This window comes from Macaca mulatta, chromosome 1 (genome assembly GCF_049350105.2).
Source record: "Macaca mulatta isolate MMU2019108-1 chromosome 1, T2T-MMU8v2.0, whole genome shotgun sequence".
Classification (NCBI taxonomy): Eukaryota; Metazoa; Chordata; class Mammalia; order Primates; family Cercopithecidae; genus Macaca; species Macaca mulatta.
The window spans coordinates 24,589,806-24,617,224 of NC_133406.1; the positions used below are offsets into that span (position 1 = coordinate 24,589,806).

The 27,419-nt window shown below is 48.1% G+C and overlaps 1 protein-coding gene across 1 annotated transcript in view; it reads right to left on the reverse strand.

Moving 5' to 3' along the window:
• Positions 1 to 491: 491 nt before the first annotated feature.
• The window catches only part of GPA33 (glycoprotein A33), a 39,206-nt gene continuing 12,278 nt past the window's right edge, over positions 492 to 27,419 (reverse strand). Inside the window, exons 2-7 of the mRNA XM_015125386.3 lie at positions 23,270 to 23,424; positions 18,840 to 19,056; positions 13,180 to 13,335; positions 3,362 to 3,481; positions 2,621 to 2,753; positions 492 to 2,121 (exon numbers count right to left, since the gene is read on the reverse strand). Of these exons, the coding sequence (XP_014980872.1) occupies positions 1,989 to 2,121; positions 2,621 to 2,753; positions 3,362 to 3,481; positions 13,180 to 13,335; positions 18,840 to 19,056; positions 23,270 to 23,424 (914 nt within the window). The 3' untranslated portion in view covers positions 492 to 1,988. The remainder of the gene's footprint in view (positions 2,122 to 2,620; positions 2,754 to 3,361; positions 3,482 to 13,179; positions 13,336 to 18,839; positions 19,057 to 23,269; positions 23,425 to 27,419) is intronic.

Sequence of the window (27,419 nt, forward strand, 5' to 3'; positions counted from 1 at the left end):
GGAGGGAGCACAGGCAAGGACACCAAGGAACAGACCTTGAATGTCTCTCAGGAGAGTCAATGTCAAAGCCAAGAGCCGACAGTGGAGCCAAATTACTTTGGAGGAGGAGGCATCACAGTTCTCTGTGACAGAACAAGAGGACTACCCTGCCCCTTTCTCAGAAGGGGCATCATAGGGAGCAGCACTGGCTAGAGCATCTCCACCATCTTCCGTCAAGCATGTGGACTGATGCCCAGGCCTCCTGGGGTCCTGACACTGCAGGCTCCTGAAATATACCTCCACTAGCAGGCAGGAATCTGTCCTATTCCCAGCAGCCACTAGAGGCACTGCCTGACCCTACTGTGGCCACGAGCAGAGGGACCCCAGGATTCTCAACTCCATTACCTTGTCTCGCCTCCCCTAGGAAGCAGAAGAGTGCTATGGTGAGTAGAGATGACCCATGAGACCCAAGCTTTATCTTACTGCAAACAAAATCTACATTAAAAAAGAAATAAGAATTTCCACCCACATTTTATTACTGAAAGCATTTGGAATGAAGCAAAGGATTTAACAATATATATAAAAATATACATTTTTTTAAAAAATCGCAAGTAGACAATAGATTTATGGAATTATTTTTCTGATCATCCAGAAAAGACAGCAATAGTAAACTGCAGTTGGGCAAGACCAGCCACTGGGCCATGAGACCTGAGCAGCCCTAACGCTGCCTCAGCTCTCAAGAGTAGAAGAAATGCTCGACAAACAGAGGGAGGCTGTGGGAGGGCATCAGGACAGCCCCACCAGAAAACCAGAGCCCGAATGGGCTAGACAGGGCCAGGGCTGAGGTATCAGGATGCAGGAACAACCAGGAACCTGTGTGGTTTGGGGAGACATGCCAATTATTCTGGCTTGGAGAGGAATTACCAAGACACAAGAACTCAGACCATCTGCAAGCAAGCTCCCTTGTGTGTGTTCACTTTAAATCAATTCATATTTAACTCACTGAATGAATATGTGGGTTTGGGTGGGAGTCATCCTTGTGTCTAAAATCATCTCAGGGAGACCAAAGAAGGGAAGGCCCAACCGATCAAAGCAGTTTCCCCAATTAAGCTTAAGTGCCCACTAGGATGGGCGCCCGCTGCTGGGGCTTCAGGGAAAGCAAAAGCCATGAGGCCCAGGCCCTGCCTCAAGGAACTGGCACTCTAATGCAGCGAGAGGCACTTGCTCAGAGGATGTGTCTTGTGGCCCATGATTGGATGTGGGACAAAGTAAGAGGATTGTTTCCACATATGTGGACAATTAGGATAGGGTTAGAGAAATCCTTGTGATCTGAGATGGGCCTGGAGGGACAGGTAGGATATTGACAGGCAGAGATGGAAAGTGTGTGGGCAAAATCTTCCCAGGGCCTGTGCAGCAGGAGTGGGAGGTGGCCTTCCCAGGAGGGTTTGGAACATACTGGCAGCTACGGGAAGTGAAGCAGGAAAGGGAGTGCGAGCTGGAGGCCAGGCCAACGCAGGGCCCCAAGCATACTCACTTATTCTTTCATTCATTCAACAAAAATGTGTGGAGTGCACACCCTCTGCCCGGAGCCCCTCCAGGTGCTGGGCACACAGGTGAACAGGGCAGCCCCCACCACCCGAGGCTGGCATTGCCTCCCTGGAGAGTTCTGAGCGGGAGCGTCCCATGCTCAGTGCTGTGCTTCCAGGAGCTCCTGCCAACTACAAGGGAACTGGAGGCTGCAGCCTGGTCTCCAACGAGGGCCAGGCCCTGCACCAGGTATCACAGCTGGGAGGGGTTACTTCACAGGACAGCGAGGTCAGCAGGGTCAGTCACAGAGACCCCCTTACCAGGCCAGCCATGTTCTCCACAGCTGACACTGGGGAAGAAATGTCCCCATCAATGTCTGGGATGGAGGGACAGTAGAACAGGGCTTAGAGAGGAGAAGGGAGGCCCAGAAGTGGGAGAATGAACCCCTAACCCTTCCTCCGCCGCCCTCTGCTGCCGGCTCGTCACTGGCCGAGGTCGTCTGGGGATTCACGCCCCGTGCTCCTCTGCTCTTCTTGCCTGTCGTCGTCCTCCTCCTCCCCCTCTCTGGAAAGTTCTCTCAGCTGCTCTGGCGGCTCCTCATAGGCTGCCCGATTCCTGCAGGGCAGCGGGGGACAGAGGGGAAGGATTTGCTCTCAGGTGGACCCGCAAGGGAGCTGGTCCTCATGAGCAGCCTCCAGACCTCCTCCCCACCCACCAGCTGCAGAGGACACTGGGCTGAAAGGCTGGGCTGAGAGTAAAGGTGCCACACACTTGTTCCATGCATGAGCTGAGGGGGTTACAGGAACAGGCTGGCTCTACCAGCCCAGGAGGAACTGGCCCCGTGACAGGGGCTCCAGGCCACACTTGGCTCTAGTCATGCCGCAGGAAGCCCTGCCCTCAGCTCCCAGACTGGAAAACCACAGGTCTGGGAGGCAGGTCCTGGGGCTGCAATGCACATTTTATGGGTTGGGCAGGTCATTGTTTTGTCAGCACAAAATGGGGGTGATATACTGCACAAAATGGGGGCTGCAAGTAGAAGAGGCTGTGAGGAATTGGGATGCATATTTCCAGTTTCCCCAGACCCTTCCAACAGGCTACCAGCCCAGACACTCACGGCCTTGCATCCTCCTTGTCTTCAGTGTTGTCCTTCCCCTGGCAGCAGCAGCAGTAGATGATGATGCCAATGATAATGAGGGCTGCAACCACGCCCACCGCGATGCCCACATACAGGGCCACGTTCATGGAGGCTGCAAGAGGACAGAGCAGCTGCACTAGCTAAGCTTCTAAGCTAGCTCTGGGCCTCCTCCCAGCCAGGGGAGCAGCAGCTGCCAGCTTCTGGTAACACTCCATGAAAGGCATGGTCTTGGAGGAACGTGACCAGCTATGGCCCAGGAATACTTTTCAGGATGGAGGTGCAGACAGAGACATATAGACCACTTCACATCTTAACACTCTCTGGGCTACCCTGGCGCTGCAAAAGTCCTCAGGTGTCAGCTCAGCCAGCTCGTTAAGCTAGACGTGGTGTCTCACCCCAGAAGGACGTGGTCCAGACTCTGCGGCAGCTGCCCTGGGTACTTCCTCCACGCCCACTGAGTGACTTCTAGGCAGGTGGGACTGATGAAGCCTCTCAGTCCTAGAAGTCAGTCCTAGGTTCCACTTCCAAACACCAGTGGAACTGGACTGGCCTCAGAGTGAGAGGTGCCTGGCACAGAGTCCATCCTGCCTAGGTCACCACAGCTACCCTGCAGGTGCGTGGCCCTAGAGAGGCTCCCCTATTCCTCTTCACGGTGGTCTCTGGACCACCACCAGTTATCCTGTGGCCTTTGTCAGCCCTCCCTCCCCAAACTGCTCTTACGAGATCTGACGGCCACTGTGATGTTGCAGAACTGGATCCCCGCCTCATTGCTGGAGGTACAGATGTAGTAACCCGACGTGTCTGTGGAGACATTCTTCAGGGAGACAGGCTGGCCTGAGGCTGCAGGGGAAGAAGAGTCAGGGTGAAGAGAGGCACCACAGTGGAGTGGAGATAGCCAGGAACGGGAGGTCTGGACTCTTAGGGAGGCACAAACTCTGCCACTGAGCTTCTCCAGGCCAGACCCCCCTCTCCACCTCCAGGGCTGCAGGATGATTAAACCAGGCAGGGCTCACAATGTGAAGTGCTTAGAATTCACTCAGGCACCCTGGGTTTGACACCTGGCTCTGCCACTTATTAATTTGTCTTTAGCAAGTAACTCAGCTTCATTCAACCTCCATGTCCTCAACTAAAATCAGAAACAATAGTACCTGCCTCACAGGGTACTTGCGAGCATAAAATGAGGTACTAATAATAAATGTAAGCCCACAACAGAATACCTAATATGTAGTAAGTGCTCAGGAAACATAATACACATTAGGTATTGCATGAAAATGCTTTCTAATCAGAAGATATTATTACTTTGGAAATCAAAAGCTCTGATCTCTGGATTTCTGCCATGAGAGAAGTGTGTGGGGTGTGTGTGTGTGTTATGCGGTGTGTGTTGTGTGTCAGTGTGTGTGTGGTGTGTCAGTGGTGTGCAGTGTGTGTGTGCTTTGCTCTATGAGAGTAGTGTATGTATGGTATGTGGTGTGTGTGAAATATGTGTAGTGTGTGTGTATACTCTGTGTGTGGTAGGAGTATGTGTGTGGTGTATGTGGCATAAGGAGTGTGTGTGATGAGAGTGTGATGTGTGGTGTGTGTATAGTGTGTGTGATGGGAGTGTGATGTGTGGTGTGTGTATAGTGTGTGTGATGGGAGTGTGATGTGTGGTGTGTGTGGTGTGTGTGATGGGAGTGTGATGTGTGGTGTGTGTGGTGTGTGTGATGGGAGTGTGATGTGTGGTGTGTGTATAGTGTGTGTGATGGGAGTGTGATGTGTGGTATGTGTATAGTGTATGTGATGGGAGTGTGATGTGTGGTGTGTGTGTAGTGTGTGTGATGGGAGTGTGATGTGTGGTATGTGTATAGTGTATGTGATGGGAGTGTGATGTGTGGTGTGTGTGTAGTGTGTGTGATGGGAGTGTGATGTGTGGTGTGTGTGTATAGTGTGTGTGTGGTGGGAGTGTGATGTGTGGTGTGTGTATAGTGTGTGTGATGGAAGTGTGATGTGTGGTGCGTGTATAGTGTGTGTGATGGGAGTGTGATGTGTGGTGTGTATAGTGTGTGTGATGGGAGTGTGATGTGTGGTGTGTATGGTGTGTGTGATGGGAATGTGGTGTGTGCTGTGTGTATAGTGTGTGTGATGGGAGTGTGATGTGTGGTGTGTGTATAGTGTGTGTGATGGGAGTGTGATGTGTGGTGTGTGTATAGTGTGTGATGGGAGTGTGATGTGTGGTGGGTATAGTGTGTGTGATGGAAGTGTGATGTGTGGTGTGTGTATATAGTGTGTGTGATGGGAGTGTGATGTGTGGTGTGTGTATAGTGTGTGTGATGGGAGTGTGATGTGTGGTGTGTGTATAGTTCGTGTGGTGGGAGTGTGATGTGTGGTGTGTATAGTGTGTGTGATGGAAGTGTGATGTGTGGTGCGTGTATAGTGTGTGTGATGGGAGTGTGATGTGTGGTGTGTGTATAGTGTGTGTGATGTGTGGTGTGTATAGTGTGTGTGGTGGGAGTGTGATGTGTGGTGTGTGTATGTGGCATAAGGAGTGTGTGTGGTATGAGATGTGCATGTGGTGAGTGGGTGATGTATGGTGTGCTGTGCACTATGAGAGTGGTGTGTGTGTGTAGTGTGTGGTGTATGTATAAGGAGTGTGTGCTGTGTGTAGTGTGTGGTGTGTGTTTCTGGGGTGTTTGTGGTAGAGGGGTGGTGAATGTGGTGTGTGGTATGTGAATGTGTGTAGAGTGTGGGAGGTATATGTGTGGTGTGGGGACAGTGAGTGTGTGTGGTGTGTGTAGTGTGTAGTGTGTCGTGTGTGTGATGTGTGTGGTGTGTGTAGTGTGTGGGGTACGGTGAGTGTGTGACGTGTCTGGTGTGTGGTGTGTGTAGTGTGTAGTATGTAGTGTGTGTGATGTGTGTGGTGTGCGTATGGTGTGTGTGTGTGGTGTATGGTGTTCTGGGGTGTCTGGGTAGTATATGTGTGTGGTATGGGGGGCAGTGTGTGTGTTGTGTATAGTGTATGGTACGTGAGGGGTGTGTGTATGGTGTGTGTAGCGTGTGTGATGCATGTGTGTGTGATGAGTGTGTGATATGTATGGTGTGTGTATGTGTGGTGTGTGTGGTGAGTGTGATGTGTGTGGTGCATGTAGTGTATATGGTGCATATGGTATGTGTTGTGTGTGGTGTGTGGCATGTGTAGTGTGTGTGGTGCATGTGATGTGGTGTGTATGTGGCAGCGTGTGTAGTGTGTGTGGTGAGTGTGTGATGTGTGTGGTGTGTGATGTGTGTGTGGTGTGTGTAGTGTGTGTGGTGTGTGATGTGTGTGTGTGGTGTGTGTAGTGTGTGGTGTGTGATGTGTTGGTGTGGTGTGTGTGGTGTGTTTAGTGTGTGTGATGTGTAATGTGTGTGGTGTGTGTGTGGCGTGTATAGTGTGTGTGGTGTGTGATGTGTGTAGTGTGTGGTGGCATGTGTAGTGTGTGTGGTGTGCGGTGTGTTTAGTGTGTGTGGCGTGTATAGTGTGTGTGGTGTGTGATGTGTGTGTGTGGTGTGTGTAGTGTGTGTGGTGTGTGGTGTGTGTGTGGTGTGTGTGTGGTGTGTGTAGTGTGTGTGGTGTGTGATGTGTTGGTGTGGTGTGTGTGTGGTATGTTTAGTGTGTGTGGTGTGTAATGTGTGTGGTGTGTGTGGCATGTATAGTGTGTGTGGTGTGTGATGTGTTGGTGTGTGTGTGGTGTGTTTAGTGTGTGTGGTGTGTAATGTGTGTGGTGTGTGTGTGGCGTGTATAGTGTGTGTGGTGTGTGATGTGTGTAGTGTGTGGTGGTGTGTTTAGTGTGCGTGGTGTGTGATGTGTGTGGTGTGTGGTGTGTGGTGTGTGTGTGGTGTGTGATGTGTGTAGTGTGTGTGTGGTGTGTGTAGTGTGTGTGGTGTGTGATGTGTGATGTGTGTGGTGTGTGTAGTGTGCGTGGTGTGTGATGTGTTGGTGTGGTGTTTGCGGTGTGTTTAGTGTGCGTGGTGTGTGATGTGTGTGGTGTGTGTAGTGTGTATGGTGTGTGATGTGTGATGTGTGTGGTGTGTGTAGTGTGTGTGGTATGTGATGTGTTGGTGTGTGTGTGGTGTGTAATGTGCGTGGTGTGTGTGGCGTGTATAGTGTGTGTGGTGTGTGATGTGTGTAGTGTGTGGTGGCGTGTGTAGTGTGTGTGGTGTATGGTGAGTGTGTGATGTGTGGTGTGTGGTGCGTGTGTAGTGTGTGTGGTGTGTGGTGTGTGTGGTGTGTGGTGTGTGTGGTGAGTGTGTGATGTGTGGTGTGTGGTGCGTGTGATGTGTGTGGTGTGTGTGGTGAGTGTGTGATGTGTTGCGTGTGTGGTATGGGGGGTGCTGAATGTGTGTGCTGTTGGGGTGGGACAAAGGCAGACTGTCTAGACTCTTCCTCTGCATCTGCCGCCACTTGAGCAAGCCATTTAACTTCTTTGAGCTCCAGGCTTCTGGAAAGTGGGAGTGAAAACACCTGATCTCCGGAATCCAAGAGAATGGACCAGAATGTCTCATGGAAGACCTTTCCCTCAATCTATCATCCTCTGAATTTCATCATCTTGAGAGCAAGAGCTTTGTGCTTGGGCATATATATATGTCCTGCCATCCAAGATGCTTTGTTATAACTGCTATTTTGAGAGGAGTTGGAGACCTGCATCCTCTAATTTTGCTGCAGAGCCAGGCTTGCCTGATCCCTACTGCCACCAGGTGGTTACACGCCATTCCTAGGAGACGCTCTAAATTGTAAATACGATCCTGTCACTGCTCTGTTCAGACATTTCAGGGGCTGCCCGTAATCTTCAGTAACAAGTCCAAGCTTCAGGTCACAGATATGGCCCTGTCAAGCATAACAACTTTGTCTCTTGCCACTTGGTGCTAGGGGCGAAACCAGGGGAGCAGCCCTCTCTCCTCCCCATCGTCACTTTCTTGCAAGATTGCATCTCAAGATTTTCCTTCTCCAGATGTGCTGCTCAGTACACATCCTCAAATGTGATGTCCTCTATCCTTCCAGCAACCCTCAATATTTCAATCTCCAATTCATGGAGTTAACTGGAGGCTTAAAGAAGTTAAGTGAACTGCTCAAGGACACAAAATTAAGAAATGATAAAACAGGAACAAAAATCCTGTTTCAGGTCTAGAACTCCCTGGAGCCACTGATAATTTTCTTTTAAAAATTTGTGGCCTGGCACAGTGGCTCACGCCTGTAATCCCAGCACTTTGGGAGGCCGAGGTGGGCAGATCACTTGAGGTCAGGAGTTCGGGACCAGCCTGGCCAACACAGTGAAACCCCGTCTCTACTAAAAATATAAAAATTAGCCAGGCATGGTGGTGCACGCCTCTAGTCCCAGCTACTTGGGAGGCTGAGGCAAAAGAATCGCTTGAAGCTGGGAGGTGGAGGTTACAGTGAGCTGAGATCGCACCACTGCACTCCAGCCTGGGCAACAAAGCGAGATTCCATCTCAAAAAAATAAAATAAAATAAAATTTTTTATTATAAAAGCAATGTATGCTCCTTATAATAATTTATAAATGATATAAAACTATTATTTCAATTCAGTTCAATACAGAAAATCTTTAGCTGCTGATCACAGCTATAAACGAGATAAAGAGGGTCCCTGTCCTCTTGGTGTTTCCAGGTTCCCAAAGAAGACAGACATGAAACGATGGTGGTTACAGTTCAAGATGGAGGTACCATCTGAACTTATGGCAAGGGGTTTTAATCTCATCCAAAGGGCCAAGGAAAGCCTCTTTAAAGAAGAGAGAACAAATAAAAATCATTCATAAATTCCATCACCTAGAAATAACACTTTGATTTGGTGCTATTTTCTTTCAGCCTTTTCGCTTGTACTTTCTTCAAATTCTTCCCTTGAACCCCAGGACACACTCTCTGGATGCTCATTCTTCATAAAATGTGCTCCCTTCTATCCTAGAATTCCACGCCTCAGTATGTTTTCTGGAACATTGTTTACATGTGATATTAATATGCGGCATGGAGGGGTCCCTAAAAAAGCAATAGGAATCACTGAGTTAGGGTTAAGTAAGCTTTCTAAGGGCAGCACTTTCAGAGTTCCTACAATGCTGTTGAGCACTGGGAACCTCTGACAGCGGGGTGTGGTATTCATGCTCTCCATTTTCTAAATGAATTGGATTTGTTATTTTTAAGAGGCATCTTGAAGGAATACACTTTAGGAAATGCTCTATGGTCCTGGGCATGCTTACGAGGTCTAGAGCTCGTAACAGATTCCCCACCACTTTAGAGGGTGAAGCTCAGACTCTGGGTTTAGTGTAGGCAGCACATTGCACAGTCAGGACCTTTTTAGTCGTCAGACTCCAGGTTTGAGCTCTAGGCCTTGTTGAGGGTGGGGAACATGGGGTTTCCTAGTCCACTGAGTCAGCGCTATCCTCCCCCAGTTCCCTGATGCAAACGGTGTGCATTAGAAGCTGCTGGGATGAACCAATGCAGGTCTTGTGTCACAGGACCTTCTTTGTTCTGAGTTGGGGCTCCCAAGCCCCTTTTCCTTCGGAACGGGACTAGTAATTTCCGAAATCCGGAGAAAACTAATGTTTTCGCTGCAGTGGCGACACCTTGTGGTCAGAAAGGGGAATGCACAGGACGGTCACACGCTTCCCACCTTCCTCTGCTCCAGCTGTGGTGAGATTCCCCTTAAGAGAACCTCCGGTCTCACCAAGACGCTAATGTCACGTTGACAAGATCTAACGTTTCTGCATCCCCCCAACCCCTACCCAATCCCGTAGCTTGTCGGCAAGCCCCTGCTGCCACCTCTGTCTCACACAGGGCCCTCACGATCCTCCCGGGACTGGTCCCCACCCTTCGCAACCTCCTCCCCTTAAGTGCTCCAGGCCCCAGAACTACCCCCTCCCCCACTTCCTTGATATCCAAATTCCTGTTTCTTCAGCGCATGAAACTCAGCTTCCTGGGACACAGCTTACAACGTCTGTTCAGAGCTATAACGCGTGGGATCTCCTCTCATCCTCTTCACAGCTTTTGGGGAATCCCAATGTTTTTCAAAGGGCAGTACTAAGGGTCAAAGAGGCTGTGAGTGACTCACAGCTCCAAAGTGGAGAAGTCAGGACTCAAATCCTTGTTTCCTGATTCTAGATTCCCTGTTCTTTTCACTGCTAGCTTGTTTCCACTGAGGGTTTAGTCGGAAGAACCAATCTGTAATGTTGGAAATTGTCTTCAGATGTAGGAGGGCAGAGGTACCCTCCTCTGCAAATCATCCATAGTGGACTGAAATGTTTTAAAAGCCAGAAATAATTTAGGCTGACCCACAGAAGTAGAAGAATTAGCAGATTCTCTTTTTTTAAATTTATTTTTTGTTTGTTTGTTTTGTTTTTTTTAAGACAAGATCTGGCTCTAGTGACCAGGCTGCAGTGGTACCATCTCGACTCACTGCAACCTCTGCCTTCCAGGCCCAAGGATCTTCCCACCTCAGCCTCCTAGGTAGCTGGGACTACAGGCATACACCACCATGCCAGGCTAATTTTTGTATTTTTGTATTTTTGGTAGAGACAGGGTTTCATGTTGCCCAGGTTGGTCTCAAACTCCTGTACTCAAGCGATCCACCCACCTCAGCTTCTCAAAGTGCTGGGATTACAGGCATGAGCCACTGCACCTGGCCAGAATTGGCAGATTCTCCAAGGCTCTGTGAAGCGGGGTGGAAGCAAAGGCTTTGAGAACTCTGCCCTCACCCCACAATGTCTCCAGATGCAAGAGCGTGTTGTTATGGACATTAACTATATTCTTTTCTGTCACCCCCAGGTCCGCATTCTGACTCAGCAAATCTTAACTAGAGACAGGATAAAGCTTTCACAAATTAAAGCTTTCACAAATTAAAGAAGCAGTTCTCTTTTCACCTCCTTTCCTGTCCTCAGGATTCTCCCCTTTGGTTAATGAAAGAGCTAAGTTTTGGCTTCTAACAACCAGAGGAGTCTCCCGGTGGAGGCAGGAGAGAACTGCAGCTGTGGCGTCCCTTTGTGAGGCTCCTCAGAAGGTACCTGTGGCTTACAGGACAAAGACTAACCTCCCTGGTGTGACGCACAGACTCTTCGTGATTTCTCGTCACTGTGTTTCTTAACAAGAATATCTCCCACCATTCCTACACTACACATGCACTCTGCCCCTCAGCCACACCAGATAGTCATGATTCCTTCCTTTTCTCCCTGCCAAGCCTCCTCATCCTTGAGGACCCAACTCAGACAACAGCTAATAATACTTAGCATTAAATGAGTGCTTACTACCTACCAGACACTGGTCTCAGTGCTTTATATCTACTTTCATTTAAACTTCACAACCCTATGAAGTAAACACTAGCATTGTGCCCATTTCACAGACATAGAACCTAAGGCACAAAGAAGCTGAGTCACTTGCCAAGGTCATACAGCTAACAAATGTCCGAGCCAGGAGTCAAGCGCATGGCATGCTCTTAACCACTGTCGACTCCAATACCCACTCCTTGGAGAACCCTTCTTTGATCTTATGCATCTTCTGTGTTACATCACCACTGGGTATAAAGCTATTATAGCATTTGCCACCTGTAACCTTCAGCTTTGGGCGCTCTTATACACACTTTGCTGGAAAGAAGATCAGACACTACCAGTGTCCACAGCAGACCTACCATGACCATGACTGGAGTCACTAGGCTATTCACAGACCAGAGAGAGGAGGCCACGGAGCCCTGGGATAGCTGCCAGGTGGTTTCAACAAAAATTCCAGACATACTCGATAAAAAGTTGCCAACTGGAAATACGTAAACACAACTGGAAGCTTGTTGAAAATCTATGTTACATTGACCTATTTTAAGTTAGGTCAAGTGGATTCTACTAACTTTTTTAAGAAGGCAATTTGCCCCCAAACGAGTGATAAAACTCATCCTGGATTGAGTGCACCCCCAGTGTGTGCATCTGTTCGGCTGGGCTTATCCAGGACACCAGATATTCTTCCCCCGGTCCTCACCCCCACCCCTGGGCACCTCATCTTCTCAGAAGAGCTGTGTACCCCGCTGGCTTTGCTTTCCACCTCTGGCCTCCTTTTCCAACTACACTCAACTGAAAGACCTCCCAGAAGCTAAATCTGCTTGACACCTTTCAGGCCTTGTCTTTCTTTTTAAAAAATATTTTATTTTATTTTATTTCATTTTATTTTGAGACAGGGTCTTGCTCTGTCACCAAGGCTGGAGTGCAGTGGTGTGATTATGGCTCACTGCAGCCTCGACCTCCAGGGCTCAAGCGATCCTCCCACCTCAGCCTTCTGAGTAGCTGGGACTAAAGGGTGAGTCTTGCCACGCCCAGTTAATTTTTAAAAAATGTTTTGTAGAGACAGGAGTCTCACCATGTTGCCCAGGCTGGTCTTGAACTCCTAGCCTCATGTGATCCTTCTGCCTCAGCTTCTCAAAGTGCTGGGATTACAGGCATGAGCCACTGCACCCAGCACCCAGCAAGCCTTGTCCTTCCTGATCCTCAGGAGCAGGGGTGGGCACTAGGCGCCCTGGGACTCCACCAGGGTATTTCCACACCCATTGGTTCTGGATGTGGAAAGGACGGTAGGATTTTTATATAGCTCTTTTTTTTTTTTTTTTTTCCAGTTAGTTTCCTGACTGAAAGGTCAAATACCAAGCTGCCCAGTACAAAACTGGTCTCCTGGCAACTACAGCTGAATCTACCATCGCCTCCCCTAAGGACCCTTACAGCAATATGGTGCTGTAGTTGGGTGAAGCCATAAAAGGGTGGTGTGTTTGGGGCAGTGGGGGTCTGTGACCGCTGAGATGGACCCGCCTGGATAAGGAATGGGAAGGTTAAATTTCCCACCTTTGAGTGGAGCCGCTGAGTTAGACTTGGGGTCTCAAATGTATACTTCAGGACACAATCAAATTAAAATCCTACCCATGCTTTCGCACAGAGTGCATATCAGGGCACGTTCATCCAAGAGAACTGAGGAATGCGGAACAAAGAAAACAAGTTAACATTTACCACGGCTTCCGCTACGTGCTTTACATGAATCATTTTTGTTTCTTGCCAGAACCTATGAGGTAGGTATTATTATAAGAAATCAGTGCTGGCTGGGTGCAGTGGCTCACACCTGTAATCTCAGCACTTTGGGAGGCTGAGGTGGGTGGATCACCTGAGGTCAGGAGTTCAAGGCCAGCCTGGCCAACATGGTGAAATCCTGTCTCTACTAAAAAAATACAAAAAATTAGCCAGGCATAGTGGTGGGCACCTGTAATCCTAGCTACTTGGGAGGCTAAGGCAGGAGAATCGCTTGAATCTAGGAGGAGGAGGTTGCAGTGAGCCAAGATCATGCCAACTGCACTCCAGCCTGGGCGACCAGGGGAGACTCTGTCTAAAAACAAGAAACCAGTGCTTAGAGAAGTGGGGATATGGGGATAGGGGTAGGGTAGGGAAGCAAGCGGCCTTCAGGGGGATCTGACTGGTCAACCCGAGTTGCAGCCCCTAGCCAATCAGCTGCACGTGCTGCACCTTGATGTGGGTAGCCCGCCTTCCCTACTGCCCTCTTACCTGGCTGGGCCAGGGGCTGCTCCTGATTCAGGATGTCGTACCTCTTCCAGCTGTACTGAGGGGTTGGTGAGCCCTCCTTTGATTGGCAGGTCAGCTGGATGTCGTTCCCAATTATGGTCTCTCCCTCGATGCCGCATTCTGGTTTGGAGGGTGGCACTATGTAGAGGAGAGACCAAAGAGAAGGCATGAGGCAGGTGGGGCTTGGTGACAGCCACCGTCCCCGCCCCCCACCCCCGCCCACGCACACATACTGCCTTGTTTGTTCACAGGCAGAAAATTCCGTAGTTGAGTAGTGAGATGGAACGCTGTAAAACCAGTTTACCCCAATATGCCCTCAGTGGTCTGTCACCATCACAGAGGAGTGGTACATATGCTGGGAAGCATCGTGGGCCTGCAGTAGCTTTCGAAGGCATGGTTTCATGTGTGCTCTAGTTTACAGTCCTGGGATTTTAAAGATAGCAGAACATGGCTGTTAGAAAGATGGGGATGTTCCAGCTGGGCGAGGTGACTCACACCTGTAATACCAGAACTTTGGGAGGCCGAGGTAGGTGGATCACCGGAGGTCAGGAGTTCGAGACCAGCCTGGTCAACATGGTGAAACCCCATCTCTACTAAAAATACAAAAAATTAGCTGGCCATGGTGGCACGCACCTATAATCCCAGTTACTCAGGAGGCTGAAGCAGGAGAATTGCTTGAATCTGGGAGGTGGAGGTTGCAGTGAGCCAAGATCATGCCATAGCACTCCAGCTTGGACAATAAGAGCAAAATTCCATCTCAAAAAAAAAAAAAAAAAGAAAAGAAAAGTAAAGAAAAGAAAAAAGATAAAGAAAGAAAGATGGGGACATTGAAGCCCAGAGAAGACACTTGCTCATGGGTCCTGGCAAAGCTGGGACTAGAACCCAGCTCTTCTAACTCCAGATCCTGTGCACTCTCCACCAGCCTATATGAGCTCCTTCTGCCACTGATTCATCTGTGCCATTTTGGGGAAATCCTCAATTCCCCTCGACCTCAGTGTTCCATTCTATAAAATTAGTGGACAACAAACCTGTTCTGTACTGGGCCAGGTGGCAATATTTTAGGCCTTGCAGACTACATATTGTCATTGTTGCTGCTACTTTTTCTCTTTAAATAGTATGTTAGAAATGTAAAAACAGTCTGTGGGCTGGATTTGGTCCTAGTTTGTCTACCCCTGGACTAAGTGATCTCTGAAGCCTTCCACTCTAACTTCTTAGTAATGTTCTCTCTGGGTTCGGCACCATCCTCCTCCTGTGCTTTGCTGATAACGTGCAGTTGCCATGAGCACGGGATGACGGGAGGACCCCCAGGCAGCAGTAAAGTTGTGCGCAGGGTGAAGGATGAGGACTGAGGGAACTCGAGCAGGCAGAGGGCGCAGAGATAGGAGAGGGAAGCCCATAGACTGGAGGTTACCCAGAACGGCAGCCACCCTCATCTCAACCCCAACCCGATTCCCTGGATTTCCGGGAAGCTTAACCCTGCGCCTTTCACTCGGCATTGTCAAGATACCATTGTGGAGCTGGGTTCATTCTACAAACCTCACTGGGTGCCTACTGTGTGTCTGACAGTGCTGGGCACTTGGCGGACACAGTGAGTGGGTCAAGGAATCTAGTGGGGTCAAAAGACAAGTAGCTGAACAATGACCAGGCAGGAGGCAAGGCTGCTGGGGTGGATAAGGCCTAAACACAGTCCCAATCCCAAGATCAGCTGTGGCCTAAAGGAAGCAAGACAGTAAACAAGACCAGTGGTGGAGGTGGGAGTGGTGGTCGGAGAAAGAGGTGATGATACTCCAGGCAGAGCGAACAGCACGTGCAAAGGCTCAGAGGCAAGAAGCAGCATGAAGCACGCTTGAGACTTCGGGTCCTGTCCTTGGAGGTGAGAAGCGGAGGACACACAGTGGAGAGGGTTGCTCATGGAATCTCTAGGTGGCAAGCCTGTCCCCTCTGCGTCTTTCTTTTTTTTTTTTTTTTTTTTTTGAGACGGAGTCTCGCTCTGTCACCCAGGCTGAAGTGCAGTGGCCAGATCTCAGCTCACTGCAAGCTCCGCCTCCCGGGTTCCCGCCATTCTCCTGCCTCAGCCTCCCGAGTAGCTGGGACCACAGGCGCCGCCACCTCGCCCGGCTAATTTTTTGTGTTTTTAGTAGAGACGGGGTTTTGCCGTGTTAGCCAGGATGGTCTCAATCTCCTGACCTAGTGATCCGCCCGTCTCGGCCTCCCAAAGTGCTGGGATTACAGGTTTGAGCCACCGCGCCCGGCCGCGTCTTTCTTTTCACATCCCCTTGGATGGCTTGCTTGCCCAAAGAACAGTGCTGCTCATTCTATAATCCAGGTGCATGGTCTCTGAGCATCAGGAGTGCATTCTGATCTCAGCCCCACCCGGCAGCTGCTGAGAGAAACCCTTCCACACACACCACTCCCCTCTAGCCCGGCAGCCACAGTATTTCCTCTTGGAAACAGCCAGGCTATTGCTGGGTGCGCCCAACATCTTCTGCTGCCATAGTCAGGGCTGGCCAGGTGTGGGGCGAGCATGAGGGAAATTAGAGACCCTCCCTGATTGTTGCTTTCCCTTGAATGGTTCCTAAACATCAGAGGTCCAAAGTTCAAGGCCAGGCCTCACTTATCCTGGACCAGACCCTGGGACTGGAGCAGTGTGGGGAGGGGGAGGCTGCGGCCTAAGGACCACTCTTACCAGCAGCCAACAAGCAGGTCCCTGGGGAACAAGAGAAGGTGAACACCACTTCCCACAGGACCCCTAGGATGGGCTTGCTGAGCCAAGCGTTCTCTCTTGAGCTTTTCAGAGGTACGGGAGTATCCCTCGCCACGCATCCAAACCATTCAGCCTTTTCCCAGGAATGCCTTGAATAGGAAGCAAAGGCTTATTCCACAACTGGAGAGCGGGCAAAACACCAATCCCACCGGAGGAGTCCCAGGTGTCCCCAAAGTCATACCAAGTGTGCATGACTGACAGTAGAGCCTTTCTACAACCAGGTTTCGTTGGGATAAAAGACAAAAAGGGAAGAAAAGTAACTGAGGCCTACTGGCATCTACAGAGCACTCAAAGGCATCTGAACGCATCCAAAAACGGTTACGGCTTTGCTGAAACCACCATTTGCTAAGGGAAAACTGCTGAAAGCAAATCCTTAATTCTCTCCAGAGGCAGAGGTACAGACAATGGCAAAGAAGTGACCAGCCACTCCCAAAGAGATCAGCCTCAGGGCGGAATGTGTCAGTTCTCAGCCCCTAAACCCTCTGGCCTCACCCGGGAACCCCTGCTCTCACCCTGTCCAGATCCCTCACTAAGGTCTCTCTCCTCAGCCTTCCACCATGGAACACAGGTAGGACCTCCGATCAAACAGATCTTTAACAGATCAAATCGTCCTTCCACACATGTGGGGACCGTGAGACTCCGGGGCCTCGGTGCAGTCTCAGTCTTACCTCCCCAGCAGACTGCAGATGTTACCTGAATATTTACTAGAGGAGCAGTGATAGGGAGAGAGGGGAAAGGGAACCAGTCGGGTGCCGAGGCCTCTCCGAGGCCTGCGACTCCCGCTACAGACATCAGGGGGCGCCAGAGGCCGGGGAGACCGCCGATCTCGCTCCGCGGCACCGGGTCCCGGGTCCCAGAGCCCCAGTTTTCCCAGCTGAGAACGAGACTGAGACCACGCGTGCTGCCCCGAGGCGCGGGCTGAGGGGCTGCCCGGCTGGGAGCTTCCTGCTCACCTCGGTTTACTGAGGTCATCCAGCCCGAGTGGGCCGGCTGCCTTAAAATAGCCTAGCTGCAAAGCCATTAGGAAAGAAAACGTGTGTGTGTGTTTATATATGTTTTTATTTATGTATGTTTATATGCATATAATTTAAACTTGTTTCTTAGAGTGCATTTAAAAATGGGCTATCTCTTCTCTATGTTTTTTGTTTGCTTGCTTGCTTGCTTGTTTGTTTTGAGGCCGGTCTCTGTCAACCAGGTGGGAGGGCAGCGGCTGGATCACCGCGGCTCGTTGCAGCCTCGACCTCCCCAACTCAAGAAATCCTCCACCTCAATTTTTTTTATTTTTTTTGTAGAGAGGAGATCTGGCTATGTTGCTCAGGCGGGTCTCTGCCTCGGCCTCCTAAAGTGCTGGGATTACAGGCATGAGCCACTGCACCCGACCCTTCTTCTGTTTTAAAAAAGTAAAACATTGGTTTCACCGAGTTCCATAATCTCAGGTTAAATTTGTATCCTTCTGGATCTAGTTGGGAGGCAGGGGATCAGCATTTACATAATGCTTATGTGGAGGATTTCGGGGAAGTGTGCATTAATACTTCCATTGCCCAAAGGAAATGAGAGCGCTTTAAGAGACCCCGAACATACATATGTACATGTGTGTATCGGGGGTGTCTATTGTAGTATTGTTCATACAAAGAAAAAAAGTTAATGGCCTGAATATTCATCAGTATGGAACACTTGAATAAATCATGGTACCTCCATGTGAGAGAATGTATGCTGTTAATCAGTAGATCTGCATGTGCCCGTCTGGATAAATGTGCATGAAACATGGCTAGAAAGAAAAAACGCAGTGATCTTTATAATATGATTCCATTTTTTTAAAGGAAAGAAAGGAAAAGAAAAAAGTACGCAGGAATGTGTGTGTGTTGAAAGGACAGGAGGAAAATAGGGAATACCTACCTGTGCTACCTCTCTAGGGGGTGGGGTGGAAGGAGACCTTAGTTATCCTTTATACAATGCTAGTTTGCACAGTTGTATAGTTTGACTCACTATAATGCTTTCAAAATGTCAGGCAACCACCTTATGGCAATTAAAATATCTTAATTACTAATTAAACTAAATTTTAAAATAAATTTAATTTAAATTAAACATATTAATTAAAAATAAAATGCAATCAAGTATGTAAAAGGAAGAAGGAAAAAGGATCTTTGTTTTGGTTTAAAGCATTGCAACCTCTCAGCAGTGGTGCCATTTCTTATATTGGACATAGACTAAGTGCTCATTAAATAACAGTTATTTTCCAATAACAATTTGACTTTGAGTCAGTTGCTTCCTTTCTCTGGGCCTCATCTACAAAATGAGGATATTAAAGTAGATGATCTTTCAGATCCTTCCCAAACTATAAATTCCAATAATAAGTCATTCCTATGAAAAGAATGTTATCTTGGGACACATTTCAAAGGGAGTAGAACCTGATTGATGGAGTATGTGTTGAGGGATGGGGGTGAGCAGATGGTGGCATGAAGAATTTCTGCTGGGTAGCCAAAGTTATGACAGGGAAAGATACAAGAGAATCATGATGTGCACCCAATTAAGGCACAATGAGTCTTTGCAATAGGATTTAAGATTTTCCTTTATCTTTGTAATAAGTATGGCATGAAAAAGAGGAGTTGGTATGGGGGAAAGGCCACCAACAGAGCAAGGACCACTCCAAATCGGCCTTCTCTGTCCTCGAGAACTGTTGGCCACTGGCGGAGAACTCAGAATAGTGTTTAGTGGCAAAGGGAGGAACGGTCCCTCTGCCGGAGACAACCTGGACGAGGGGAGGAGTCTGAGCTCCTTGTTGCTGCCTCTGGCTTTGTCTCATCACCAGGGCTCTTCTCCCTGTGCTGCCACCAGCCCACCCTCTTCCTGCAACTCCTGAAAGACTGGAGACACTCACGGAGGACCAAGAGGCGGACGCGTGACTTGGTGGTGCCGTCCAGGTCTGACATCAGGGAGACGGAGCACTCGTAGGTGCCGTTGTCAGCCATGGTCAGCTGATCAATGGTGATGGAAGCATCGGACTGCTCAACATTGCTGGATATGTTCACACGATTCTTATAAAGCTCACCATAGATGTAGTCTTTGTTTGAAAACTGCCAGATGACCACCCTTTCCTGGGAGAGAGAAGAAATGGCACTAGGTTTTCACCCAAAGGCCCTTGCCTGGTGCTTCCAGCCTGCCCTGACCACCCTCATCCCCCAGTTTCCAGGACCCAGAAGCATAGACATGTCAACCCCTCAGAACAAATAGCTCGCATACATGCTACTAATTTGTGAATTTCTTTTATTATATATATATGTTTAATTTATTTTTAAAATGAAAATATTGAAAGAAGTTAGGCAGTTCATACCACAGTACACATGTGGGTAAATGGGTCCATCTGGGATCCCAGCGCTTTCACCTCTTGTAATCTCCAGCATCTCTCTTATCCATTCCATTTTCTCCATCGCCTATCTTCATTCATTCAGTCTACCAGTATTTACTGAGCACTTCCATGTACCAGGTGTCTTGCTGGGCAGCCAGCCTTGGCTGCCAAACCCACTTTATTTACTTGACTCTTGCCTTTGGAATGTACTGATTGATTGATAAACTCATCATTTATCAAATTATATGTGGTAATGGCTAAAATCACAGACTTTCAAGCCAGACTGCTTCAATTCAAATCCCCATTCTACCATGTACTAATTGGATGACCTTGAGCAAAATGCTTGACCTGTGATTCTGTTAACTCTTCTACAAAATGGAGATGATGACAATAACACCTGCCTCACAGGACTGTAGTGAGAATTAAAGTAGTAGTATACACAAAGCAGACAGGGCATTGCGTGACATGTTAAGTTTCTAGAAGTGCTAGCCATTATTACAGCTGAGCATCTACTAGGTGTCGACATTCAAAGATGATAATTCACGAATTCTGCACTCAAAGAGTAATGGAAGTGATAGACAACCAAACGTTACAACATCTTATGATTATCTCTAGGACCCCAGAAGAAAGTATCACTTCCAGACTGGGAAGTCAGGGGAGGCTTCCTCAGAGAGGTGACAGTTGCCTTGAATCCTAAAAACAACTAAGAATTTAGCCAGGCAAAGGGCTGGGGTATTGGGAGAGTAAGTGTTGGAGTAGGATAAAGGTGTTGGGCATTTCAGGCAAAGGAAGAACCACAGAGAAAGAACTAGATGTGGGAAGCAACATATCAACCCCAGTCGTTCACTATGAATGGAAGTAGGTGTGTGAGTGAGGGACTGGTGAGAGGGTGAGCTTGGGCAGGTAGCAATAAAGATTATAGCTGCTATTTATTGAGTGTATGCTATGTGCTAGGTACTAGTCTATGCACTTGGTGTATATTATCTCATGGAATCTTCACAACACCTGCGAAGTAGGTATATGATTATACTCATTTTACAAATGAGGAAGCCAAGAAGTTAAATGCCTCCCCCAAGTTCACATGTTTAAGTAAATGACAGGGCTGAGGTTTAAACCGGGCATTCTGGCTCCAGAGCCTGAAGTCCGGAGATTCTACAATGCCAGGTGTCAGACACCATGTATATCAGACTAAACAGTTTGCATTTACCCTGAAGCACTAGAGAGCCATGTATTTAGGAAGTCAGCTCTCACCACGGGATGGAAAGTGACTTGGAAGGAGAAAAGGGACCATTTAAGAAATCAGTTTAACAATTCAGGTAAAAAATCATGGGTCCTCAGATAAGGTTGCGGCAATGCAGATGGAAAGAATAAAATGAATTTGAGGAGTATGAAACGGGGGGCACCAGTGAGACCATGAAACCAGGAGAGGATCGGATGGACAAGGTTAGGGAACGGCAGACCTCCAGGGTGAGAGTTTTTTGGCTTGGATATTTGGTGATGTCATTTCCAAGAGAGGAAACACAAAGGAAGGGAATGTTTTATGAATAAACGATGTGTTCTTTTTACATGTGGGGTGTCTGGAGTGTCGGTGGGAGATCCATCTAGGTGGAGGATTCAGTAAGAGCCAGATGGGTCAGTTTAGTGCAAATAGGGATGAAGATTTGGGAGCCAACGACATGTCAATGTTCACTGAGACATGGGCTAGATGAAGCCACCTGGGATAAATAAGTAGAGAAATGGCAAGTCTCCAAGTTACTTCATTCAAAGGGTCAAGGAGAGTTCAGAGAGCTAAGAGGAAAAGCCAAGACAAGACTGCCAGAAAGTCAAGACGAGAAGACTCCAAGGTTGAAAAGTGGCTGCTGGTGTGAAATGCTAATGAGAGATGAAATAAGATGACCGAATGAAGTGTACTGAATTGAGCAAAAAAAGAGGTTGCTGTTGATTTCTGTAGAGCGTTAGGTATAGAAGTGAGACCATGATGGACAGAGAGAATGTGGAGACCCAACGTCAAGTCTGACGTCTGTGCATGCAGCGCGCTTTGTGCAAATTAGAATAAGGGGCTCTACAACCTGTGCTGGGATACATGGCTTGGCTAACGAAGCACATACCCTTGTGCAGGGTGCAATACGCCCAACCAGAGGCAACAGACCTGGTTGAGGCAGACAGCTCTTTCAGGAAGCTTAGCTGAGAAGCGAGGGAGAAACAAGATGGGAGATGCAAAGGTGTCTCAGGCTGTGGATCAGTCCATGGATACTGGTCTTTCCCAGCTCTCCTCTTTTCTGACCCTGACTGGCTCTGACCAGGACCCTTTGCCCACTAACGCTCCTCCCATCATAGACATCCTAAGGCTCCCTCCCTGGATCTCCCCCAGGCTAGAAGACCTGCTAGGACCTGTCACAATAATGTCCTTGAGGGGCTATATTTAAACCCTTTCTCTGTACTCTTGCAGGGTCTCAAGGCAATTGCCTGAAATCCTTCTGGAAGTAAGTGACCCAGCAGTCAATAAAATAACTTTAGTATCTACCTTAACACCTAGAAAACTGTCAGGCAGAGACCTCATGTCTGGCTTGCTAAACATGTGTGATGGCAAGAGAAGGTGCCCTTTTGCTCCTACAAGCTAAAGGCAGCAGCTCTCCTCTCTGGGATTTTACCCTGGGACTCTGGGTGCAGTCGGGACAGGTGGCTGTGGCCCATCACGGTCCCTTGATGCATCTGACCTAGACTTGCTCTCTTTCCCCATCCATCCTGCTGCTCGAGGCCTTGAGTGTTCCAGGCCACCCCTTCTTTCCTGTTAGGGAAAGAGCTAAGTCTTTCCACTGTAAGGTCGGGGACCTAATGCTTATCTCTGCCAGGCACGTTTGCATTTTAAAAGGATACATCACTTTTAAACTTATGAATAGATGCTCTACTTCTTTTAATTAAAGAAATGTTAATTTGATGATGAATGAGATGCTTTTTCACTTCTCAGACTGGCAAATAGCAAACAGTTTGAGAGTGCTCTGTGTTGGAGAAATAGGTGTCCTCACTGTTGGTGGTGAAAATAAAGATTGGGAGACATTTAATGAGAACAATTTGATGTTATTTATCAAAATGTTTAATTCACATACCCTTTGACCCAGAGTTTTAATAATTTATTATATATATGTATATATAAAGAGAGGTACATATAAGGGTATTTATATTTATGCAGCATTATTTGTAGCAGCAAAATATAAGAAACCAAATGTCCATTCATGGTACATATAGTACCTTCATAAATTGAAATGCCTTATGCAATGTTGAAAAATGAGATAGATAAATATACTCATATACACAAAGAGCCCAAGATGTATTAAGAGTTGAATGCAAAATAGTATGTGTGTAGTACATGTAAATATACATATTCATATATGCAAATGCATCTATTAAAACATATATCCATGCTTGTATATGCCCTGCCTGGGGGTGGAGGAGAGTGGAGGATAGAGGATGAGGGTGTGGGAACAGGGTGGGTGAGACAGGAGAAGCAGGGATGGGACTGAGCCTTATCAATGCACACTTTTTATGAGGTTTTGATTTTCAAATCATGAGATTATATTATCTATTTAAAAATAGAAATAGAAAATAAAGCAAAACTCCTCCACACTTCCCAAAAGAATCCAAACAGGAAAATAAAACCCATAAAATAAAATTTGGCCTCAGAGCAAGGGCTATGCTAATCAAAAGGAGCGACTGACTCACATGATACAATTTAGGTCATTTGAGATTGGCCACCAGAAAGGTATTTTAGGGGCAGGTGACATTTTCAAAATAAAGGTGACATACTCTGGCCCTCCATGAGTCCAACATTCACTGCTCCCTCCTCGCCCACCCCAGCCTGCGTGCTATCATTTATGGAAAGACTGCATAGTGCTTGCCTTCTAAGAGGTCCTGGTCAGGTGATAATCATTCCCACGATGCCTGAACTTGTAAAGCATCCTTACCGTATGAGTGAAGAGAAGTTTATCCCATTGAATAAGTCCCTCTCGACTGGAGGTGGAAGTGTGGTAGGTGCAGGGCAGGGTGACACTCTTTCCATGCAAAGCCCGAAGAACATTCTGCGAAGTTTCCACAGTGATGGCATTGACGGTCACCCTGACTAGAAAGAAAGTAGGCAGTGGAAGAGAAAAGCAAAGGACACGGACAGACATACCCACTCACTGCCCACTGGACCACTGAGGGAGTGCCCAGGGCTGTCCTTGCGCCTCCAGCCACAGCTACAGCCACCTTGGCCACCTTGGCCCTGACAACCAGCTTCTCCTCCAAGACTGCGATGAGGACAAACACATGTGCCTTGGTCCACCTAACTCCACCCCACAGCATCATGAATTGCCTGGCCCCGAACCTCAGCCTTACCTCTTACCAGCTGTGTCAACTTGTCTGAGCCTCAGTTTTCTCATCAATAAAACAGGAGCTCTAACACTTATTTCCTTGAGTTATTGGGGAATTTAATGGAGATACTATGTGTAAGTATTTTTATTAGTCCTTGGCACATAGAAAACTCTCAATAAACATTACCTGCCATCATTTAGGTTGTGATGATGATGTATTCTCTTGTTTAACAAGTATTTATGGAACATTTTTATGTGGTAAAGAATTTTATGAATAAGATTATATCAAGGTAAAGAGATGGGCCCTATTCTCACAGAAGTTTATTTCATGTAAGTTTATTGGAACAAAGTAAGGAAAAAGAATGTGGCCACACTAGCATCTTTTATCACACATACTCTTGCCACGTGATGTTGCCTCTCTTCCCTCAGGAGGTGGGGTCTGTGTTCCTTTTCTTCGAGCCCGGGTGTGCCTGTGACTCTAGTGTAAGGGATGCTATGTGGCTCTGAGGCCAACTCATAAGAGGCCATTCACTTCACCTGGTCCCTTGCGATGCTCACCCTGGAAAACCATCAACATTCTGAAAGAAGGTAAGCAGCCACATGGAAAGACAAGTGTCGGTGTTTGGGACACCAACTGAGGTCCTTTGGGACAGCCAACTTCAACTCCCAGACATGGGAGTGAGCAAACCCAGCCTCCCAGCTGTTGGAACTGATGCCAAGGGGTGCAGAGCTGAGCTGCCCTGCAGATCCCTGCCCAAATTGAAGACTCAAGAGTAAAATAAAAATTGTTATTGTTTTAAGCACTGAGTTTCAGGGTGGTTTGTTATACAGAATAGATGCTTGGCACAGAGAGCCATCTGGATCCCAGTGGTGAGAACTTTCCAGGCAGAGGCTAACCAAGGGTCAGGCAGGGAGACAGGAGTCAGCTTAGTCCATGCACAAGGAACAGCAAGGGAGCTGGTGTAGTGGTAGGGAAGTGAGTGAGGAGGAGAGATGAAGTGGAAAAATTGGGGGGGGTGGCGGATCTCAGATTGCATAGAGCAATGTAGCCCTTATTTAGGACTTTGTATTTCGCTCTGAATGAAGTGAAAATGCCCTGGAGAGATTTAGGCAGAGGAAATATATTTGACGTACTTTTTTTTTTTTTTTTTTTTTTTTGAGACAGAGTCTTGCTCTGTTGACCAGGCTGGAGTGCAGTGATTCGATCTTGAATTGCCTCCTCCTGCCAGGTTCAAGTGATTCTCCTGCCTCAGCCTCCTGAGTAGCTGGGATTATGGTGGCATGCACCACCATACCCGGCTAATTTTGTATTTTTCATAGAGACGAGTTTTTGTCATGTTGGCCAGGCTGGTCTTGAACTCCTGACCTCAGGTGATCTGCCCACCTCGGCCTCCCAAAGTGCTGGGATTGCAGGCGTGAGCCACCATGCCTGGCCTGACATACATTTTTAAAAGATCATTCTGGCTGATGTGGGGTGAACAGATCGAAGTGGAGTGAGGAACAAGAATGGAAGCAGGGAAATCATGCAAGAGTTGACTTCAATAGTCCAGATGAGGGCTAACGTCTTAGACACAGGTGAAGGTGGTGGAGGTGGTGAGAAGTGATCCAAATTGGAATGTATTTAGAAGGTAGGGCCAATGGGATTTGACTGCAGGCTAGATTTGGCGTGTTAGAGGAAAACAGGAGTCAGGAATAGATAGAAGGATTTGGCCTGAGCAACTGGAAGAATGGAATTGTCATTTACTGAAATGACAACAGTTAGGGAAGGAAGAAATTTCAGGGGGCAGATCAGGAGTTTGTTTGAGGACTTGCAAAGTTTGAGATGCTCCTTAGGCACCCTGGTGGAGGTGGCAGTGAGGCAATTATGTGAGTCTGGAGTGTCATAGAGGCACATAATGGGGATACAACTTTGGGAGTCACCAGCTCTCCGTCATTTAAGGTCAGAGGATGTTGAGGATCACCGAGGAAGTGCATGAAGATAGGAAAGACATGTGGGACTGAACCCTGGGACACTCCTGTGCTTCATGATGGAGGAAATTAGGAGAAATCAGTAAGGGAGAAGTAGGAAAATCTGGCTAGGGAGATAGGAAGAGAACCAAGAGCAGGAGAAGTTTGTTGAAAGCAAAGGAGGTCACTACTCAAACGCTGCTGACATGTTCAACCAGGAGCTGAGGGCAGAGAGATGGTCATTGGCTGTGGCCACACAGAGGTGACCTTGGCATGAGCGGATGCAGTGGAGTGGTGGGGATGGAGCCTGAAAGGAGTGAGTTCAAGAGCTGATGGGACAAGAGGAAGCAGACAGTGTTTGCTGGAAAGCAGAGAGAGCACGGAGACTGTAGCAGCTAAAGGAGGCTATAGGGTCAAGAGGAGTTTACGCCCTTTTTTCCAAAATATGTGTATGATGATTTTAAAAATACGTTTACACTGTTTGTTGATGATCAGAATGAGCCAAGAGACAATGGGGACAGAAATGATGTCCTTGTAGGGCAAATGGGGCTGAGGGTATGGTGCTATGGGAGGACAGACCTTAGAAGGGATCCCAGGCTCTCCACCCACTGTAACAGGATGTGGCTAAAGATGCAAGTGGGCTGGTAGATTTGGTGGCAGAAGGGTGAGCAAGTTCTTTCTGAGTGTTCTCATGATGATGGTGCAGCATAAAGAAGGAAAATGTCCTGCTGAAGACCCCCCCCAGCTGGAAGACTCCACTATCCAGTCAAATTCCAACTGGATGAACACACTTCTCTTTCAAAATGCAAATCGCTCGGGGGGAACAGTGAAGCATCTGGGCTGTTCATACTTCAGTATGCAGTATTTCATAAGGTGAAGGTCAGCCACCCTCCCGGAATGTGCACTGTGCAGTGAGGGCCATGTGAGCTCCTGGGGTGAGTTTATATGTCAGGGAGTATTGGATATTGGGAGTGAGAGAGACAGGAAGATGTCAAAAAACAGGTTTCCCCTCTGGCATTTGCATATTTTCCTCATGGTGACGCCAGTGCCAGAAGCCCCTGAAAATTCGTTCAAATGCTGGCTTCCTGAGTCACTGATGTTGTTCCAGAAGGTGATTCCAAGGTGGCCAGGACTTATCAAATGACCCTCCATGTGACTGGTGGTCTTTCCACCACCTTCATCTATCAGAAAACAGTCGCTGGCCGGGCACGGTGGCTGGTGCCTGTAATCCCAGCACTTTGCGAGGCCGAGGTGGATGGATAATCTGAGGTCAGGAGTTCAAGACCAGGCTGGCCAACATGGTAAAACCCTGCCTCTACTAAAAATACAAAAAATTAGCCGACTGTGGTGGTGCACGCCTGTAGTCCCAGCTACTCGGGAGGCTGAGACAGGAGAATCGCTTGAACCTGGGAGGTGGAGGCTGCAGTGAGCTGAGATTGCACCAGTGCACTCCAACCTGGGCGACAGAGCAAGACTCCATTTCCAAAAAAAAAAAAAAAGAAAGAAAAGAAAAGGAAACACATTTGTCATCATTGCTAACAAGTCACCCTTCATCAAAAGGTTATTTGCTTGAATGGAGCCCTCCATTGCCACCTGCCCAGCTCCCAGCTATGGCAGACAGTCTAGATATCATTCCTCATATGACTGGTGTAGTCATGATAACTGCCACCTCACCTCTTCTGTCCTTGCCTGGACCAAGGCATTTTCCCTGGAGACTTGTCCTCAGGGTGACCACTCTCAAGCCTCTCCATGACCTTTACACTGATTCTGTTCTTGTCTATCACCCTGGCCACAGACTACACATTAAGGGACTTCT